This window comes from Elaeis guineensis, chromosome 15, assembly GCF_000442705.2.
Source record: "Elaeis guineensis isolate ETL-2024a chromosome 15, EG11, whole genome shotgun sequence".
In the NCBI taxonomy this organism is placed as follows: Eukaryota; Viridiplantae; Streptophyta; class Magnoliopsida; order Arecales; family Arecaceae; genus Elaeis; species Elaeis guineensis.
The window spans coordinates 67,630,428-67,651,409 of NC_026007.2; the positions used below are offsets into that span (position 1 = coordinate 67,630,428).

Sequence of the window (20,982 nt, forward strand, 5' to 3'; positions counted from 1 at the left end):
CACAGGCTTCCAATACACTGGTGACAGGTATGAAAAATTTCGAGGACGAAATTTCTTTTTAGGGGTGAAGAATGTTATAGCCCAAAACCCAAGCACATTAAAAAAAAAAACAAAACAGAGAAAAAATCGGGAAGAAGACTCCCGATAGGAGTCTTCTTCTCCGGCGAGACCCGGACAAATTGGGAGTCCTAGGACCTCTCGAAGTCCTAGGGCCCTCTATAAGAAGCCCCCCCTTTTCCTAGAAACCCAACATCGGCCCCCTTCTTCTCTCTTTCTCCCTGTTTTTTTCGATCGGAGCTGCAGACATCATTTTGATTCTCGCCGTGATTGCCCGCCGGTGGGGTCACCAGAGGCCGATGTGAGTCTTCCTCTCTTCCTTCCCCTTCCTCTCGTGCCCTTGTGTGCGGCTGCCGGCGACGAGAGTCATCGATTTTCAGTCGAAAAAAGGGACCTCTGTTTTGGTCTCTTTTTCCCATGAATTTTCCGACGCCGACGATCGCAATCGATCGCCGGCCATGCTCCTCCATGACCGGGGGAGTGGCCCCCCCTCTGCCGTCGGCCTCCGCCGCGGCGGCCGTGGCCTGAACGGCCCGGCACAAGGAGGGGACCGCCGGTCCCCTGTTCGGCCTGGAAGGAGCCCGAAGAAAAAGAAGAAAAAAAAAAAGAAAAGAAAAGAAAAAGAAGAAAAAAGAGAAAAAGAAAAGAGAAAGAAGAAAAAAAAAGAGAAAAAGAAAAGAAAAGAGAGAAGAAAAAGAGAAAAAGAAAAGAAAAGTAAAGAAAAAAATAATAATAATAACAAAAAAAAATATATATATATACTTATATGTATATATATAAATAAATGAATAAATAAATAAATAAATAATAATAATAATAAAATGATGAGAGAGAGAGTTTCTCTCTCTTTTCTCTCTTCTTTCAGTCTGAACCCTGACTTTCTCTCTCTGAAATTAGATTTTCTCTCTCTACTTTCTCTCTCTAGAATTTTCTCTCTCTAGGTTGTTTCTCTCTCTTGATGGATTTTTCTCTCTCTAAAGTTATTCCTCTAGGATTAGCGTAGTGGAAGGCTTCATCTGATGATTTTGATCGAGTTTAGAGAAGAGTCTAATTTTAAGTGAGGTTTTGATTTCGGATTTGTTTAGATTGAATTTTGAATTAAAATTAATATAAAAATATAATTTTGGATAATAGGCACGGAAGAATCTCCTAGAAGTTAGTCGATCTGTTCATTCAGTGCTCCGTGAAAGGTAAGTAATGAATCATCTTCTCGAGATATTCTATATTTATTCTGAAAATAAATAATTATTCTCTGAAATTATGCATGATTTATGAAATTATGTTTTGAAAGAAAAGTGCTTTTGAAATATTATAGTACGTCGATTTATGCACATATTCAGTGAAAAATTATGATATATTATGATACAAAGTGTTTTGATACAGATCGGATTTATGCTCTCAGCCTAACTATGTTTCAGTGGGCCCCGCCAATAGGGATTATACGTTGGTACTCAGTGGATCCTGCCAGTGGGGGTTGTGCGCTGGTGTTTATGGACCCTGCCAGTGGGAGTTGTGCGCTGGTATTCTGTGGACCCTGCCAATGGGGGTTAAACGTTGGTCATAGTCAAGGCTATTGAGTTACGAGTGTTTTTAAATCGAATCGGATTTATGATTATATTATATGTGAATATTTGAAAATATTTGATTTGTATTAAATCAGCATGAAATATACTCTTATGTTTATTTGCAATATTATTCTTGAAAATTATATAATATCTGAATTATCTAGTTGAGATATTTGTTACTTACTGGGCTGTCTAGCTCATTACCTTTCTTTCTATTTTTCAGATTCAGATAATTAATTTCGAGCGTGGGAAGAAATATTGGGACAGAGCTTTTAGAGGCGAGATTTAGCATTGTCAACTTCATTGAACTTAGATCTATTGTTTTATTTTTAGTAAAATTTTATCGGATGTAAGATATTTATTTAATTACTTGAATTAAAGTTGAATAATAATTATTTGAATTTATTCCGCTGTGATGTATTGATATCGTGATGAGATGCCTTGCATGCTTATGGAGAGAGTTCTTCATAAGTATGCGGCGGTTGCCATGATCCTCGATTCACAATCTCGGGTCGGGGGCGTGACATATACATTTTAATATATATTTAATACTTACAGTTTTATTTTTTTATTGAAAAATTTTAAATGATAAAAATATTTTTATTTTTTAAAAAAAATTATGATATCTTATGTCCATAATTTTGATGTAGGATGTCATAATTTTTTTCAAAATACAGAGATATTTTGGTCATTCAAAATTTTTAAATAAAAAAAAACTGCAGGTATTAAATATGCATTGGAAAGTGGTTGGATAAAAATATATTTTCTATATTATGACATTCTGTGTCATATTATGATATCCATCATGCAGGAAGTCATAATTTGATGTAGGATGTCATAATATGTCACAGGATATCATAATTTTTTGGATCATACTATGACATTCTGTGTGTAGGAAGTTATAACATATCACAGGATGTCATAATTTTTTTTAAAAAGTAAAGATATTTTTGTCATATAAAATTTTTAAATCAAAAAATAAAATTACAGGCATTAAATATACATTGGAAAGTGATGGCTATGTAAATTAATTACATAAAATGGTGCGCTATATGTTGGATTTTCTATATTGTTCATGATGCATAAAGAATTTCTCATATTGACAAGCAACAAATTTGTCAGTAAGGTGTAAGTACCCAGCACTTTTGGTCTTTTGTGATGAATATTGGTAGTCAATGTTTTACAAGGGGAAAATTTTTTGTGCACTGTGGGTGGTATAGAAAATTCGATATGAAATACATCGCTTTATGTGATTGGTCCATATAGCCATCGCTTTTTAATGCGTATTTAATACATGTAATTTTATTTTTTTTATTTGAAAATTTTGAATGATGAAAATATTTCTGCTTTTTGAAAAAAATTATGACATCTTATGGCATATTATGATATCTTGCGTTAAATTATAATTTTCTGCATGCGGGATGTCATGATATGGTCAAAAAAATTATGACATCCTCTATATTATGACATTCTGTGTCAAATTATGACTTACTGCAGCAAAATGTTATAAGATGGTCCAAAATGTCATAATATAGATGGAGCATTTTTGTCAAACCACTTTTCAATATATATTTAATATCTGTAATTTCATTTTTTGATTTGAAAATTTTGAATGATGAAAATACCCATGCTCTTTAAAAAAAATTATGATATTTTGTGACATATTACAACATCCTGCATCAAAATTATGACTTCATGTACGCTGGATATCATAATATGGACATGAAATATCATAATTTGTTAAAATTATGACTTTCTACATGCAGGATGTCATAATATAGATATGAGATGTCATAAACTTTTTCAAAGTACAGAAATATTTTTGTCATTCAAAATTTTCAAACAAAAAGTGAATTGCAAGCATTAAATATATATTGGAAAGCGATGGTTATATGAACTAATCACATAAAATGGTGTGCTCTATGTCGAATTTTCTATACCACCAATGGTGCACAAAGAATTTCTCTATTTTACAATAGCTGTTCTTGGGTTAGGTTGCGCATCCTAGAAACCTCTTCGCTTTATGCAGTTATTCGTATTTGAGATGTACGCTTGCATAACACAATTTGGTTGTCAGCTTACAGTCTATTGGGCTGGAGAACAAGAGCTAATTCACTGTAGCCATCAGTTTTTTCCATTTTTATTGTTTCTCCCAATGAAATGATATTTCTTTTTCATAATCCAAGTTTTTCACTCTCTAAAAAACAATATTTTTTATTTAATAAAGAATAATTTGGAAAATAATATTATTATTTCTCCATTATTTCTTATTACGTTGTGTCATGGTGTCGTTATAGCCGTTATGAAAGTTATCATTTTAATGCTAAAAGTTTGAAGTCGCATATTGTAGTCCAAATGCTAAAATTTTGAAGTCACACATTGTAGTACAGATACCGACAGTTATAGCCATTTTAACTATCAAATAATGGTTCAGCACGGGGTCCATTATCATGGTAAATCTCATCATTGAGAGCCAAACGAGAGCCAAACGAGATCAAGCAGAGCATTTATAATACAATAGTCAAAAACCGTTCAAAAGATACATCAACCGGACTTACTATTAAAAACAAACACCACTTTTATTCACTATACATAAAGATCGCCTGCAAAGACAGGTCTGATAATCCTATGCAATCGACTTGAAGAACCAATTCGCCTTGTAGCTTGTAGGGAAGAGAGGCTGTCCCTAGAAACACTTGTTGCTCAGCTTGCATGAGCTAAACTGGCTACTCCTGATATCACACTCAGAACTCATAAGCAGAACTCGAATGATCTATTTAACTATGAATACTTGATTTTTTGATCTGAATCCTGTGAGGTGAACAGGTTGGGGTACGAAAAGTATGGATCATCCTCCAAAGAGGTGGACCGCTGAGGCACAGGAGCACACTGATGCTCGGGCATTTGTTCCTTTGAAAGAGATGACTCATCTTCCATCCCAGGCACTTCATGAGAAGAAAAAGATGGTCCACTCAATCCCCACTTTGACTCAAAAATGTCATTCATATGATCAAAAGAATCTTGATGATCAAATATTGATTTCCCAGTCAGGTCCTGTTGATGAGTACCTTCCTCCTTGAATTCATTTTCCAAACTCCGGCTGTTCCTTTTTGTTACAAGATCTGTGATTCTAACATGTGCAAGGTTTGCGGCAGCACGTGCAGCTGCTGCAGCTCGTTCAGCAGTTTCAGCAGCAGCCTGAGCAGCAGCCAATACATCCTGCAAGTCTACATTGCCCTCGCTGTTACTCTGGGGAATGGAGGAAGCTGGCTCACTTTTCTTTGCAGATAATGGAGCAGAAGAAAATGAGGACAACGGAGCTCTATCACTTTGCCTCTCTGATACTGTAACAGATGAAAATACTGGGGGAGAGGATGCAGGCTCAGTTTGCTTAGCAGACACTTGATCAGAAGAAAATGATGGACAAGAAACAAATGGGATGAACTGTTTGCCTTCCCTTGAAGCAACTGAAACATCGGGCTGGGTGTAGGGGGAAGCAACTGATACCTCAGGTTTCTTTTCTCCAGGCTCCACTTGAGGAACATGTGACATCTCACTAGAAGTATATTTGTTGAGTTGATCAAGTTCAAAGTCATGTGGTGGAGAGGATGGTACAGGTGGAACCATTTCTGGAGCCGAGGGAATATCAGATGTTGAACGGACAGAAACTTTTGGAACTTCAGGAAGATCCAATGAATCAAAGCCTGCATCCAAATCTGATTCTTCACGAGATTCTTCTACATGGTTGGAAGACAATGCTTCATTGTGTTTCTCTTTTGGAAGAGGCAATGTAGACCCATTGGTAAAGTGGTTTGGTCCATTCTGATGAAAAGACAAAATCTTTGTATCAGATAGAGAAGAAATATGATAATAACAGAACAAAAGCGCTTCAACTCACCAACAAATCCTCATGTGGTTTAAGAAACTCGGTTTCAGAGGCAGATGGATCCCAATCTAACTCATGCTCTTCAGCAATTTCCTTCAGCAACTTCAATTTTGCTTCCACTGAAGGAGCTCGAACCGACAACAGTTCAATTATCTGTTGGAGTAACTTGTTAGGAAAAATACTGCAACAAATCAAAAAGGATAAATGGAAATTTGATTACTGGCACTTAAGTTCATGTGACCTGGCGGTTGACTCCACAATCAGGCATGAGCCCGGTGGCAGCTGCAACAAATTCCTTGCCATATTTGGCTGCAAACAACATCTGAACTTGCTGCAACTCAGGTAAATCTGCACATCTTGGTGCAGCAAAACAAATGCTGGAAATTGCTTCTTTAAGGTCAAGAGGACATTCCCTGAACAATTCTGCGGCAGGTTAGACGAGAAGCTCTATATTGAATATGAATATAAAACTCAAACCACAAAAAAAAAAAAAAAAGGAGGAGCAAACTCTATAAATAATTGAAAGAAATATTCAGCAGATATGTTAATAGTATCTTTGTATTAACTAGATGGGATCATCCAGAAAAGAATTCTGCCTCTCAACTTAAAAAGAATTAAGTAAGAACTTTAAATAAAAGCAACTTTGTATTTGTCCAGCAGATTAGTTTGAGGTATATAATACATACAACCTAACTCTGAGTGACAAGGAAACATGTAAAATTACCACATGGTTCTTCCTTTTCGTTTTCTTTTTTCTTTCCGTTTATTTTCCTCTTTATTATTATTATTTTTTTTGGGTGCTGGGGTGCATCTTTACCAGCATTGATACTTAAAACCCCGGTTTAAAGATTTGATGGTGCCCATGAAGATCCACCAACCATGTTTGGGAACAAGTAAACAAAATGCTTTCCTTGAAAACAAAATGCTTTCCTTGAAAATGTACCAACCATGTACTGGAACAAGCAAGACTTTCCTCTTTTAACACCAAAGGAAGCAAGGTTTCTCAGGGCACATTAATATCAATCACAATTTGCAAAATTTTCAAAGTGAAAGATTATGCTGATATTATGTCAAACATGCAAAATTTTTGGTAACAGGATATAACACATCAGATAGAAATGCAAAAGACGCTAAACCAAATTTAAAGTTCCAAGGAACCCTATTTGTTGGTCACTAAAGCAAATAAAGTTACTTTTCATCAAATTTTATAATATTTCATACTTCTCCGATTTCATAAAATGAACATATCAATATGATTGTCAGTTAAATGTTCCATGTGTTAGACCTGAAAAAAACTGTATGGATGGGTATAGTAGAGGTGCTGCTATCTATCTATCTTGTTATAGGTAAGCAACATCAGCATTTTTTTTGGAACCCTATTTGTTGGTCATCAAAGCAAATAAAGTTTTTTTCTTTCAAGTTTTATAATGTTTCATACTTCTTCAATTTCACAGGATGATCACTTCGATATGAATGTCAGTTATATCAGACAGAGCCTGGCAATGTTCAATATGTTAGACTTGAGAAAATCTGTATGGAAGGGTAATAGAAGAAGTGCGGCTGATAAGGACACTAGGCGAGCAGCTGATAAGGAGTGTCAGAGGATTTGGATTGATTTGGACTCCCTAACGTAAGACTTGCTCTACTCTCAAGATCCAAAAGTCCGCAGCCAAGGAAAGCTTCTTCCTCATAAGATCACCAAGGTACTTGCTAGTTTTGAACATTTTCAAATCTCTCATACTTGGAGAGAAGCAAACCAACTAGCTGGTTTTATGTCAAGCTTTGACTGTGGTTGGTGGTAGACATATCTTCACATTTTCCCTTCCATTTTGTAAAGTTAATTGAAGAGGATAGATCCAGTTCTAATGGATGTGCAAATTGTTTATATATATATATATGGAAACCAACAAAATAATATAATCACATTAAATTATCCCTTACGATTGATTCTAATGGAAACATCATTATAATAATAACACCCACTAATCCTGCATATCCAAAAACAAGTAACACATTTAGACCTTCATTTTCAGTAACACAGAATTCCACAAACATAATCACTGAACACCAATCATAAGTAATCAGATTAAAGGACTACATAAAAAGGTTCTGGGGGTATACATATCCAATTACAGACGTAGTTTTGTCTTTGAGGATATGTTTGGTAGCTTGGGAAAGATCTTGAAAAATATAAAATTTGGAAACTTTGAAGCTTCTAGCTGTTTAGATGGTAGGAAAACTAAAGTAATACAAAAATAGATTCCCAAATCTTGTTAGGCTTTTCCATTTCCTTGGAAAATATTTACCTTTTTCTTTTCCTTTTGCATGGTTTTCCGAGCAACCAAGCATACCCTTAATAAATGACATAAATCATGCAAAATGCTAGTTTACCTCCCAACTAAGCAACCTTGAACCATAAATGAAACATTTTGGGATCAAACCATGATGACAAAATTGGATATGTATCTGAGGCTTATCATTATCTAAAAAATATGACTTCCTTGGTAAGCATGGCATATCAGTGCATGATAACATATTCCTACTGCCTATTATTCATTTTCAATTTTATATTATTTCCATCAAAGCTACACATCTCAAACTCCAAAAGTATCGAATGCGACTCTTCAAGGAACCACCCCCAAAAAAATTGACAGAATTTAATACCTGCTACCTATCCTATTTGTTAAATAGGACACAAGATTTTGAATTCCAACTCTCAAATAATGAAACTTGTTTAGTAATTTAGCAAGAATTCATTAAGTTGAAAAAGATGTTAACAAGAAAACTATAACCACCTAGGACCTCATCCAAAAAAGTTAGTCGGAAGGTATTATTTGAATTTCTTGGTCCTGTATAAGTGCATAAGATCTTTTAAACGAATAATCGATGTGGGACAAAATACACGCCTATACAAGTTCTCACATATTCCCTCCCATTTAAGCCCTGATATCCTCACTAAGCTAAGGGTTCAAATTCATATATCCATTCGCAAACACCACCATCGGCTCATGGTCAGCCAATGAAACCATGCTGCAATATCCCCTAGTCCATATAAGTTATGAGCCGGGTCTGCTATGATATCATTTATAACAACTCAAGACCTTATCCAAAAAGACTAGTCGACCAATATTATTTGGATGTCTTGATCCCATATAAATACCCAAGACCTTCCCAGCAAATAATCAACGTGGAACTAAAAATATGCTAGGACGGGTGCTCACAAAAACATTTGCCAACAAAACCAATTATAATTCCTCGCAATAAACAGAGTTAAATGATGACACAAACATAATTATACAATAAAAGAATAAGAACATACACACATACATGCATGCATGATGGACAAAAAAAAAAAATTATAACCAACTAACCAACCTCTGCGTCTCAATTATGGGAAGGCGGACAGCAATTAGCTCACAGAACAACTCGATGATCTCCTGCGCTGCCAACATGTTCTCCTCCCGAACAATATGCTCCACCTGTGACCAATACCAAGTAATCAATCATCAAAATATATGGGCAACAAACAAACACCTCCTTCTAGTTTGCTCCATTTATTGGCTAGACCCCGTAGCGTAGTAACACTACACAAACCATTAGAAGAGAAAAGATAAGTTTGTTTTCACTAATAAATTAAACCAAAAAAAAAAAAAAAAAAGATACCCGAATCCGGGCAGTGGCTTCCTGCCCATTCTCAAGAAGCTTTGCAATGTCTCTTCGCATCTGCTTCAATTGAATCTCCCTCCGATTCCGTAGCAACTTTATTCTCGGAATCGTCAGCTTCAGCAGTGTTTTGCTGATCACATACAAAATTAAAATAATAATGATAATAATAAAGAATCAATTCCCTCATTATAAGAAAGACTTATAACTTCATCCAAATAAAGCTTTGCAGCAAACCATTTAAACACCGACCAAACAAAACAACGATGATATCAAAAGCATCAAAATTCCCTAAAATCTTAATGTTTATATTATAAAAAAACCAGAGTTTCATCAAATTACGAACTTGATGCCATCATTTGAAAACCCTTGAATCAAAAACACCAATACATCAGAGACACTAAAGAAGCCTCCCCTTTTTTAGCATCCAAAAAGCCGAATTTTTTTCAAAAAAAAAAAAAAAAGAACTGAAACACCCACAAGAAAAATTGGAAATATAAGAAGTGAAAAGCGACCCCAAAATCCAAAATTCCCATCATCAACCAAAAACAAAAGGCGAACCTGATACAATACAAGATAATTACATACAACTGAAACAAAGAAATCAAATAATTTTAACATACCATTTGGCTCCTTTGAAACCCTTATTGAAGAAGGCATCAAGCATCGACATCGCGAATCAAATTTCTATCGATCAAGCCTTCCTAACTTCTTCCGGATGGAGATTATCGACAAAGAGTAGATCTTTTAGAATTTTTTTTTTCCGAGATCTAACCAAATGAGAGAGAGAAGGAAAGAAAGAGAGAGAGCGACAGAAAGAGAGAGCCTTTTTGTCGTTGCTGTGGAACCTTAGCGAGGAGAGTAAGAGGGGTTGGTAATTGCTTGTCGCATAGAGGTAGTGATACGGACTTATTTATCAGCTGTTCGTTTTGTTACTCTAGCGATCATGTCTACCCATTTACGGCGTTCGGGCCAGCAGGTAATTCGAGGAACCGCGACAAGAGGGTTAGGATGGAGATATGGAGGGAAGACGATATGTCCGCATAGGAATTGTATAGGGCATCTAAGCACCCGAGTTTTCTCGGGCTGACGCGTTCCTTCGGCTCGAAGTTTCTGGCTTTTTTTGTGTTTTTGCCCCTGCGGAACGTTTCGGATCGACGGAGGCCTTACGCGGCTATCACGCCCGACGGCGTTCTTGATACAAGACAAAGATTCAATAATGCTACTAACTGCGCTGGTTTCTTTTGTTTTAAAATTAAATAAATAATATTTATATTTTATCTCAACTTATAAATATCTTCGATTACTATAATATTAATTTTATATTTTTTAATTTATTACAATATCCCTAATTGACTGTCCAAATTGAGATAGAGCTCACAGCTACTACTTATGTGATGAAATGGTATATTATATTTTATTTTTTTCTGAATGCAAAAGACTGTTTATATAGCATGTACAGATATTTATTTTTAAAATATAATAGTTATTGTACATAAATTCAAGTTATGATTATTGAAATAAAAAGAATCTCTATAATCTCTCTACAAAATCTTTTGTGTAACAGCTCGTGACATGGGAAGCATGGGCAACAGCTTATGCAGATTGATTTTTGGATTCTTACCAACACCCTCTTTCAAGTTGGTGCATAGATGTCTCCAATGCCCAACTTGTCCGGTGATTTATAAAAAATCTTGTTTGAGACTGCCTTTGTAAGGATGTCTGCCAACTATTCTTCTGACTTTACAAATGGGAATTGAACTATCTTAGCTTCGAGCTTTTCCTTAATAAAATATCGGTCCACTTCAACATGTTTTGTCCGATCATATTGAACTGGATTTTGTGCAATCTCTATAGCCGCTTTATTATCACAAAACAGATTCATTGCTGAATCGGATGAATAATCAATCTCTTTCAATAACTCCTTTAACCAAAGAAGCTCACAAAACCCTTTAGCCATGCCTCTAAACTCAGCCTCTGCACTAGATAATGCAACCACTTTTTGCTTCTTACTTCTCCAAGTGACTAGGTTACCACCTACAAAAATGAAATATCCTGATGTAGATTTTCTATCAGTGATACTTCCAGCCCAGTTTGCATCCGTATAACCATCAATTTTTAAATGATTATATTTCTTAAACATGAGCCCTTTTCTTAGAGAAGACTTCAAGTACCGTAGAATTCGAAGTACAGCATTCATATGTTCCTCACTAGGATTATGCATGAATTGACTTACCAAACTCACAGTATAGGCAATATCCGGTCGTGTATGTGACAAGTCAATCAATTTGCCCATAAGTTGTTGGTACCTTTCTCTATTTTGTGGGTATCTGGTTTGAATATTCTCTCAGTCCATGATTTTGAACTATTGACGTATCTGCAGGCTTACATTCAAGCATTCCCATTAAGAAACATATTTTTTACGTCGATCTGATGTAGTGGCCAATCTAAGTTTGCAGTGAGAGATAGTAATACTCTGACCGTATTCAACTTTGCTACTGGTGAAAATATCTCTTGATAGTCTATGCCATATGACTGGGTATATCCCTTTGCTACAAGTCTCGCTTTGTAGTGATCTATCGATCCATCTGCCTTATGTTTAATGGAGAACACCCATGTACATCCCACTGCTTTTTTCTCTTCGGGCAGCGGCATAAGCTTCCAGGTATCATTCTTCTGCGGAGCTGTCATCTCTTCAATTATTGCTTGGATCCATTTGGGGTCGTTCAAGGCCTCTAGTACTGTATTTGGAATATATTCAGAAGATAGCTTGTGCACAAAGGCTTTGAGGGGTAGTGATAGTCTCTGGGTACAAACATGGTTGGCAGTTGGATACCTCGTCTTCTTTTCTTCATGGTTTGGTGAGTATCGATTTGGTGGCTTACCACGATTATATCTGAAAGATAATTTATAGTCAACAGAATCATCTATAGTATTATTGGAAAAAGAGCTTAGAGATTGTACCTTAGGAGTATTCTCAGGAGAGTGATCATTTGGTACTAAAGTATGAGGGGTGGACTGTTCTTGTTTGGTGGGCTGCTCTTGCTTACTTCTTGTTTCATCATCACCATTCTCTTCTTTCAATTCCGTAGTTACCATCATTGGCTCCATAACCAGATCACCTTGAGATTCTTCAAGCCTTGGTTGAGTCTCAACTAGAATAGATGGTAGTAGTTGAGCTTCATTAGATTTAGTCATGCCATCGGGTTCACTTATTTTTAAGTTTGTATCTTCAAATCTTGGCCAGTTTTTCCAACTATTCACATTTTGTTCTTCACCGAGCAGCTCCCCTTAAAGAGAAGAATGAGAGTCTGATTTTGGAAAGAAAGTTTCTGTTTCAAGAAAGGTGACATCCATTGTGATATAAAGGCGCCTGCTAGTGGGATCATAGCATTGATAGCCTTTCTTATGTGTTGCGCAGCCCAAAAATATGCAATAGATAGCACATGGATCAAGTTTGATTTGCTGATTTTTGTGAAGATGAACATAAGCTACACATCCAAATATTCTAGGCAGAAGCATCAAAACAGAAGGCAATGGTACATGATGAGCAAGAACTTGCAATGGAGTTTCAAAGTTCAAGACTCGAGATGGCATTCGATTTAGGAAGTAAATAGCAGTAATAATTGCATCTGTCCAATAGCATCGAGGTGCATTTGCTCCTATTAACAGAGCTCGAGTTGTTTCGAGGATATGTTTATTTTTTCGATCCGCAACACCATTTTCTCTCTCACTTTTTTTTTATATTTATTTTCTTTCCTCTCTCTTTCTTTGCTTTTATTTTTCCTTTCTCTTCCAAGAATAGCTTTCAATGTATGTATGTATGTATGGCAGTGAGGGAAATAAGAGAGAGAGGGATAGGAAAGGAAATAAATAAGAAAAAAAGGAGTGAGAGAGAAAATGATGTTGCAGGGCCAAAGTATAGAAATATCTTCGAAACAACTTGAACTCTGTTAACAGGAGCAAATGCACCTCGATGCTATTGGATAGACGTAGTTATTGCTGCTGTTTACTTCCTAAATTGAATGCCATCTCAAGTTTTAAACTTTGAAACTCTATTGCAAGCTCTTGCTCATCATGTACCATTGCCTTCCGTCTTGATGCTTTCACCTAGAATATTTGGATGTGTAGCTTATGTTCATCTTCACAAAAATCAGCGAACCAAACTTGAACCATGTGATGTCCGTTGCATATTTTTGGGGTACGCTGCATATAAGAAAGGCTATTGATGTTATGATCCCACTATCAGGCACCTTTATATCACAATGGATGTCACCTTTCTTGAAACTGAAACTTTCTTTCCAAAATCAGACTCTCATTCTTCTCTTCAAGGGGAGCTACTCGATGAAGAGCAGTATGTGAATAGATGAAAAAACTAGCCAAGATTTGAAGATACAAACTTGAAAATAAGTGAACCCGATGGTATGACTAAGTTTGATGAAGCTCAACTACTACCATCTATTCTAGTTGAGACTCAACCAAGGCTTGAAGAATCTCAAAGTGATCTGGTTATGGAGCCAATGATGGTAACTACGGGATTGGAAGAAGAGAATGATGATGATGAGACAAGAAGTAAGCAAGAGCAGCCCACCGAATAAGAACAATCCACCCCTCATACTTTAGTACCAAACGATCAATAATATCCTTGCTGAGAATATCCTAAAACAAACAAAACTTAGGATAAATTAGTGCATAGCAATTCAATTCCTCGGTCGCTTGGCCTACAGACAATAATCTATTTGAAAGAGATGGAACTAATAAAGTATTTGGTAGTGAAAAGGAGGGTGAAAGTGCCACTCTTCCAGGCCCTAAACTGGATATGTCACTCCATTAGCGTTGGCAATGCACGTTCGTTTTGGTTGAGTGGTTTCAAGAAAATATCCTGGATCAAATGTCATGTGATCAGTCGCCCCTGAATCAACAATCCAATCATGGTTACCTGAATCATTAAGAACCATAGATTTGTTTGTCACAGCAGGCGAAGAGTCTTTTTGTGGTATAAGGGAAAGTTGAGATTCAGGATTTGCTATAGCAGAAGGAGAGTCTCCAGTTTTCACAAATACGGCTCGACCAGCTTTATATTTCTTTTTCGCCTTGAGTTCATGCCACCATTCTGGATAGCCATACAGCTTAAAACAGATATCTCTAGTGTGTTTCATATTCCCACAGTGTGTGCAAACCCCTTCTCTTGCTTAGGACTTTGGCTTCGTTGATGTATTAGGCTTTTCTTTGGATATCAGATGAAGTGAAGATTGCTGCTGAGACTTCTGTCCTCCTTTTGAGATCATAACAGCACTAGGCACTATATCTTCTTTTGTCAACATCACTATTTGTCTCAGATCTTCTCGACGAACATATGCATAGGCCTGTTCTACTGTAGGAAATGGTTGAAGTTGAAACACATCTCTTCGGATCTTGTCAAGACGGTCATCTAATCCATCTAGAAATGTATAGACTCTATCTTCTTATAAAATAGAGTGATACTTCTAAATATCAATTTCACATTTCATTGGATTGGGACGACGGAAATTGATTTCTCTCTATAGGCCTTGAAGGTTGTTATAATATGTCTCAATAGATCATCTACCTTGTTTAAGCCTTGTCACCTTCCTTTTGAGATCATAAACTTGTGAGATGTTGCAGCCATCAAAATATGTTGCAGCAATAGCGTCCCATACTGCTTTTACCGTCGAGAATCTGATATAGTTACCGATCAATTTTGGATCCATAGAGTTGATCAGCCATCCTTTCACCATTGCATTTTTTGTTCTCCATTTTTTGAAACTAGGATCTGTCTCATGGGGTTATGGAAGATCCCCATTTATGTATCCTAACTTGTCTTTGCCTGAGATGTACATCTCTATGACTTGAGACCAAAGTCCATAATTGGTGTCATCTAGCTTGATGCCAATCTGTGTAGTGATAGATTTATGACTTGCTGTGGTTGATGTTTGGTTCAACATCTGTGTTATTCTAGATGTTAAGTCTGCAAGGATTGAATTTTCTCCTTGAGAATTTTCTGTTGAGGGAGTACGTTCTTCCATTGCTCTCAATCTCTCGTATTTTTCTTTTCTTTCTTTCTACTATACCACAAAAGAGACTCACAGGTCCTAGAGTTATTGCTCTGATACCATGATGAAATGGTATGTTATATTCCATCTTTTTCTGAATACAAAAGATTATTTATATAACATGTACAGGCATCTATCTTTGCAATGTAATAACTACTATACATAAATTCAGGCTATGATTATTGAAATAAAAAGAATCTCTATAATCTCTCCATAAAATTTTCTGTGTAATAGCTTATGATGTGGGAAGCATGGATAACAGCTCATGCAGATTGATTTCTGAATTCTTACCAACACTATGTAGCCAAAATAGATTATTTAGAATGTTAAAATAGATTTGTTGGATCATTTTAAAATATGATAGAATATGATATATATTTAAAAGAGATAAAAATATCAAAATAACTTAGGCTTCTGTCTTGACCCCACCTTCTTCTCTATCCTTTCTCTTTAAGACAATCATACAACTCTCATCGGCGATTTTCCAACCACCGATGCTGCCCCCATTTCTCCTACCACCCCCATCCTTCCCTTTCTCTCTTTTTCTTCTTTGCCCTCTCTCACTCTCTCTCTTTCCTCCTCTCTCTACCTTCTCCTCTTCTCTCTTTGTCTTCTCCTCTTTCCAAAACTTGAGAGAAGAAGATGAAGAGAACCATCAAGAGTTTTCTGCTCTCTTCTTTATATGGCTCTTTTGCCACATACTCATAGGCCAAAATCATCTTAGGGAACTCATCATAATAGCCAATAAATGAGATCAAGTGGTCATGCCAGAGCTTGGATAACATCTCAATCTCAGTATGGAATTTAGCCAGCCCTTGCTCAAACCTTGAGTTTCTTCTATTGATAGTAACTTTAGTGTCGATCTTCTAGTGTCCCCTTGTAGACCTTTCTAAAACCACCTACACTAAGAAGCAAGCTCTTATCAAACTTATTCATTGCATCCATGATCTCTAGAAATATAAAGACATTTGTAGAGGCTGAAGAGATCCAGGTTGCTATTCTGCTCTTCTGAGAAGTTGTCGAGATCTTGCAAATTATATATGAGTTTCCATACAAGGGCAATAGTAACTAGACTTGGGCACTGGGCCATGCTTGGCACGGCCCGGCCCAGGCCCATTGGGCCATAGACTAAATGGACCGTGCCTGGCATGGCCTGATTACATCGGACCCTAGCCTGACATGGCCCTAGGCCCGGAGAGTGACAGGTCGTGCCAGGCACGACCGTGGCCCATCAGGCCCACAGGCCTGATGGCTCGGCCCTTTTATTTTTTTTAAAAAAAAAATTAGCCCAAATGGGCCATGCCTAGCATGGCCCGTTTGAGCCCGTTACGGGCCGGGCCAGGCATGGCCCGTTTAAGGCCATTATGGGCAATACCTGGCATGACCCGTTTGAGGCCGTTACGGATCAGATCCTGCCCGTAACAACTAAATTTTTTTTTTAATTTTTTTGGGTTATAACAGTTATATTTGAAAAAATGATCATTTTGACCCCTCCAACAGTCAAAAAATGATTAGATTGAGGGGTACTTTGAGAAAATAAAAATTTTAAAATTTTTATAAATAGGATCCTCCTCTTTCATTCTCACCATACTAATTCATCAAACAAATTCTCTCCCTCTCTAATCTCTTTACTCTTATTTATTCTCTCTTCTAGAAATTCTGCTCTCTTCCATTCAATATTTAGCAAGTAGCAATTATAGTATAGTAATTCAAGAGTTATATAAGAGGAGGAAATGTCTCCCTTTTAAAGGTCAAAGTTCAAGAGGCAGCTCTTCCGATTCTACTCTGTCAGCTCTTCTTTTTCGATCCGATCTTTTTCTTCCGGCTCTCCAACTCTTCGCTCTACCTCTTCTTCTTTTTTGACTCTACTCAATTTTCTTTTGCTGGTTACGAATTAATTTTTATTTTTTTATATTTTCTCAATTTAGATGGCAAATTATGACAATGAGAGTATTATCGCCGCACAATCCGACTTTCTCCCTATTTTTGAAGAGGAAGAAACTTTTTCCACTTCCTCTAAAGTCGCTTCTGTTGAATCTCTTTCCGTAAGAGGACCGACGCTGTATGAAATAATTTTGATAGAGTTTTAGTTGATGGAGTCTATAAGATAAAATATAAAAAATATATCAAATTATATGGTTATACCAGTTCTGAAGAAACTGGCCATTTGAAGAGACATCAAGAGTCTCATAAGATAAGCGATTCTCATCTTCAAAGGAGGTGTCCTTGTAGAAATTTTTGCTTATAATCATGAAAATCAAAAAAAAAATTGTAAAATGGATAGTTAGGGATGAATTACCTTTTAGTCTATGTGAATCTTTTCATTTTGAAGAGTATGTTCAATTAGTTTTACAACCTGCTTACAGAAGAATCAGTAGATGTATATTTAGAAAAATCGCTATAACTAATTATTTAACAATGAAAGATAATTTGATTAAAACTCTTTCTGTCTTAAATATAAAAATACTATTAACTTCTGATATATGGACTACATCTATAGGTAGTATATCTTTTATTCCTATCACTGCTCATTATATAAACAATGATTGATAATTAAATAAGCATATTCTTACTTTTCATTCTTTTGATTATCCTCATTCTGGCCGACAAATATCCAATGCTATTTATCAAACTGCAGCTACATATAGTAATAGTAATAAAATTATATCTGTTATATTTAATAATGCATCTAATCATAATGTAGCTGTCTAGTTATTGAAGGATTCTTTTCATCCCATTCTTAATAAGAATTTATTTTATATTAGATGTGCATGTCATATTTTGAATCTTTCTGTTCAAGCTAGAATAGATATTATTCAAGATATAATTACAAGAATTAGGAATGTAGTATCTTTTATTCAATCTTCACGAGCTCGATTACAAGAGTTCAAATAATTATGTCTAGACTATGGTAAATATTTCAAAAAATTTAAACTTGATGTAGTTATCCATTGGAATTCTATATATATAATGATTCATGATGCATATATATACAAAAATCTGTTAAGTGCATATATAAATGATCGTAGATTAGGTTTTATTTTAACTGAAACTGATTGAAAAAAAAAATTTAGTTAGTTTATAATACTATAAATACTCTTTCTGGCATTTATTTTCCAATCTCTTGTATATTTTTATAATAAGCATATATAATTTATAGTCAATTTGCACAATATAGATATGATAATATTTTAATACCTATTATTCATAAAATAAAAATAAAATGAAATCAATATTGGGATGTGGTATGTCCCATGCATAACTTAACTACTTTATTTGATCCATGGATTAAATTAATTGGCGTACATATTTTATTTGATGAAATTATTAAATATATGAATTATGATTTTGAAGCATCTAAAGCTGAGATAACTTAACTATTTTATGATATTTTTATATTATATGATGAAAAGATTCATGAATCTAGACAGTCTATATCATCTTCACAACCCACTTTTAGTACCTCTCATTCATCATCTGTTTTTTCATTTCTTGTACATAGGAGATATTCACATACATTTTCTTCATCTTTAAGCAATAAATTAAAATGTTATTTATGAAATGAAATCTCTTCTATATTAGATGAAAATCAAATAAAAATTTTTGATGTATTGGTCAGGTGGAAGAGTATAAAAAATCAATATCCTTTTATATCTAAAATTGCATAAGATATTTTAGCTGTGTCGATATTTACAGTAGCATTAGAATCAGCTTTTAGTGTAGGTCGGTACGTTCTGGATGAAAAGAGGAGCAGAATGATGGGCGACACAGTTGAGATGCTGCTCTGCTTCAAAGATTGACTGGATAAGGAGATGAGACTTCAAGACAGAGGAAGACATGATACTGAATCTGATGATGAGGATGACACAAACAACATAGACAATTAGTAAGATTTATTTTTAATTTTTAATTTTTTAAAATTATATATTTTTATTTTTTATTTATTGAGGTGAGTCATCTCTATTTTCTTCTCTCTCCCCCTCATTGTATTTCGGAAGTCAGGCCTAGCCTCCGTCCCTCTTTTGTATAATTTTGATTTATATTAATAAACTGGTAGGAGTCTATGCCAAACCCTCCATCATTATAAGGTGATTTTTACTTTTACAAAAAAAAAATTAATATCTCTTATTTTTTTATTTATCCTCCAAGTCTCCAACCTATTTTTTTTATAAAAAATATTTTTTAAAATAAAAAATTTAAAAACATCCTGTGCCAAATGGATCGTGCCATGGCCCTTGGCACGGCCCATATAGGCTGGCATGCAGGTCGTGCCGGGTCTGGGCACGTGCCATGCCTTGCCTGGCACGACGAGTCGTGCCGGGCCTAGGCTGCGGGCCACCAAACCCTCAGCCCAGCCTGGCCCTTAGTATTGGCACGACCCACTATAGTACTTGGTGGGCTGTGCCAGGCATGGCCCAGTTTGTGTCGGACTGAGCTGTCATGGCCCGCTACAGTACTTGACGGACTGTGCCAGGCATGGCCCAGTTCGTGTCGGGCCAGTCCGGCCCAATGCCCCCCTCTAATGGTAACCATGGGTGACTATATGGGGGCTAGTTTTTGATCTGCGAGCCATGAAATAGCAATATTGTAATACCATTAACCCAACAGCAACTACAAATCCCATAACTATTCCAATTATAGTTTCCAACTTGTTCTGTTCTGGGGGTGACTTAGGCAAAAGATCTTTAACAGCATAGAGTCCATCTAAGATTTTGACATCACTACTAATCTTCATAATCTCCAAACTATTCATGATTGCATGGGTATAGCCAAGGCTTGAACATTAATCAATTCAATATATAGGAATCAAGATGATTTCGGTCCCATTCACAAATGAAACAAAGCCATTTGATGGAATGAAGGTAAGAACCAACAAGTTGGAGGTTGCATTCACTAAATACTCCTTGAACAAATATGTAAAGTTGGAATTCTTGATAGTGAAATTGTTCATGAGGACAAACTCATCTATGATGACTGTCAATGGGGAAAGCTCAAATCATACCAGAATTTGGAAGAGGGTAGACATGAAGGCAGATCGAGTGCTGACCCGAATTCCCAATATCAAACTTGCAATAGCTCAGTTCGAAGAAGATATGAAGGGACTGATATATGGGTGATGAAAGAGCAGAAGTGGAGGTGGAAAAGGCACTATCTCCAGAAGTTTTTTTAGAATAAATGAAGACTACTATAAAAATCAAGAAAAAGATTTGCCTTAGATCGAGATATTTTGGGAGGAACCACAAGCAAATAGGTTGTTGTTGGCGGGGGTGAATGCAGTAGAAGAAACATCAATTAAGAAGGTATTGAAAGTAAGAGGAAAAAAAAAAATCTAGCGCAGTAGTCTCATCTCCTTCATGTCTAAGACCTATTAAGATAAGTACCATTGAAGAGTACAATAGATTGCTCGAAGATCTCCTCAAGCAAGAAGAAAAAACTCTCAAAAGTACTTTTCATCTTCTTTGCCCAAATTTTTGAAAGAGACAGAGAAGAGGAGAAGAGAGAGAAAAAAAGAGAAGAAAAGAAAGAAAGAAGGAAAAAAAGATGAAGAGAAAGGAGGAGAGGAGGGCAGGGGTGGGGTCGACGGTGGTCGAAAGAATGGGGGCAGCAATGATGATGGCCAGGGGGTCGCCGACAGGAGTTGTATGGCCGTCTTTGGGAGAAAGGATGGGGGAGGATATGGGATTAAAGTTAGAGCTTGAGTTATTTTGGTTTTAATCTCTTTTTAGTTCATATCATATTC

At 36.0% G+C, this 20,982-nt stretch overlaps 2 protein-coding genes and 2 pseudogenes across 2 annotated transcripts; all 4 read right to left on the reverse strand.

Annotated features, from left to right (window-relative positions):
- Nucleotides 1–4,113: 4,113 nt before the first annotated feature.
- LOC105058367 (uncharacterized) lies at nucleotides 4,114–10,006 on the reverse strand. Its single transcript, XM_010941271.4, has 6 exons — nucleotides 9,795–10,006; nucleotides 9,172–9,304; nucleotides 8,884–8,987; nucleotides 5,750–5,921; nucleotides 5,521–5,661; nucleotides 4,114–5,444 (listed from the first exon to the last, which is right to left on the reverse strand). Exons 1-6 carry the CDS (start codon nucleotides 9,842–9,844, stop codon nucleotides 4,404–4,406), a joined length of 1,641 nt encoding a protein of 546 aa, XP_010939573.1. The 5' UTR covers nucleotides 9,845–10,006; the 3' UTR covers nucleotides 4,114–4,403.
- An 894-nt stretch (nucleotides 10,007–10,900) lies between these two features.
- On the reverse strand, nucleotides 10,901–11,371 carry LOC140853985 (secreted RxLR effector protein 161-like). Its single transcript, XM_073249106.1, has one exon. It carries the CDS (start codon nucleotides 11,369–11,371, stop codon nucleotides 10,901–10,903), a length of 471 nt encoding a protein of 156 aa, XP_073105207.1.
- Nucleotides 11,372–13,979: 2,608 nt separating this feature from the next.
- On the reverse strand, nucleotides 13,980–20,022 carry LOC109506659 (receptor-like protein kinase THESEUS 1; annotated as a pseudogene).
- A 12-nt stretch (nucleotides 20,023–20,034) lies between these two features.
- Nucleotides 20,035–20,598, reverse strand: LOC140850784 (receptor-like protein kinase THESEUS 1; annotated as a pseudogene).
- Between the last annotated feature and the right edge of the window lie 384 nt (nucleotides 20,599–20,982).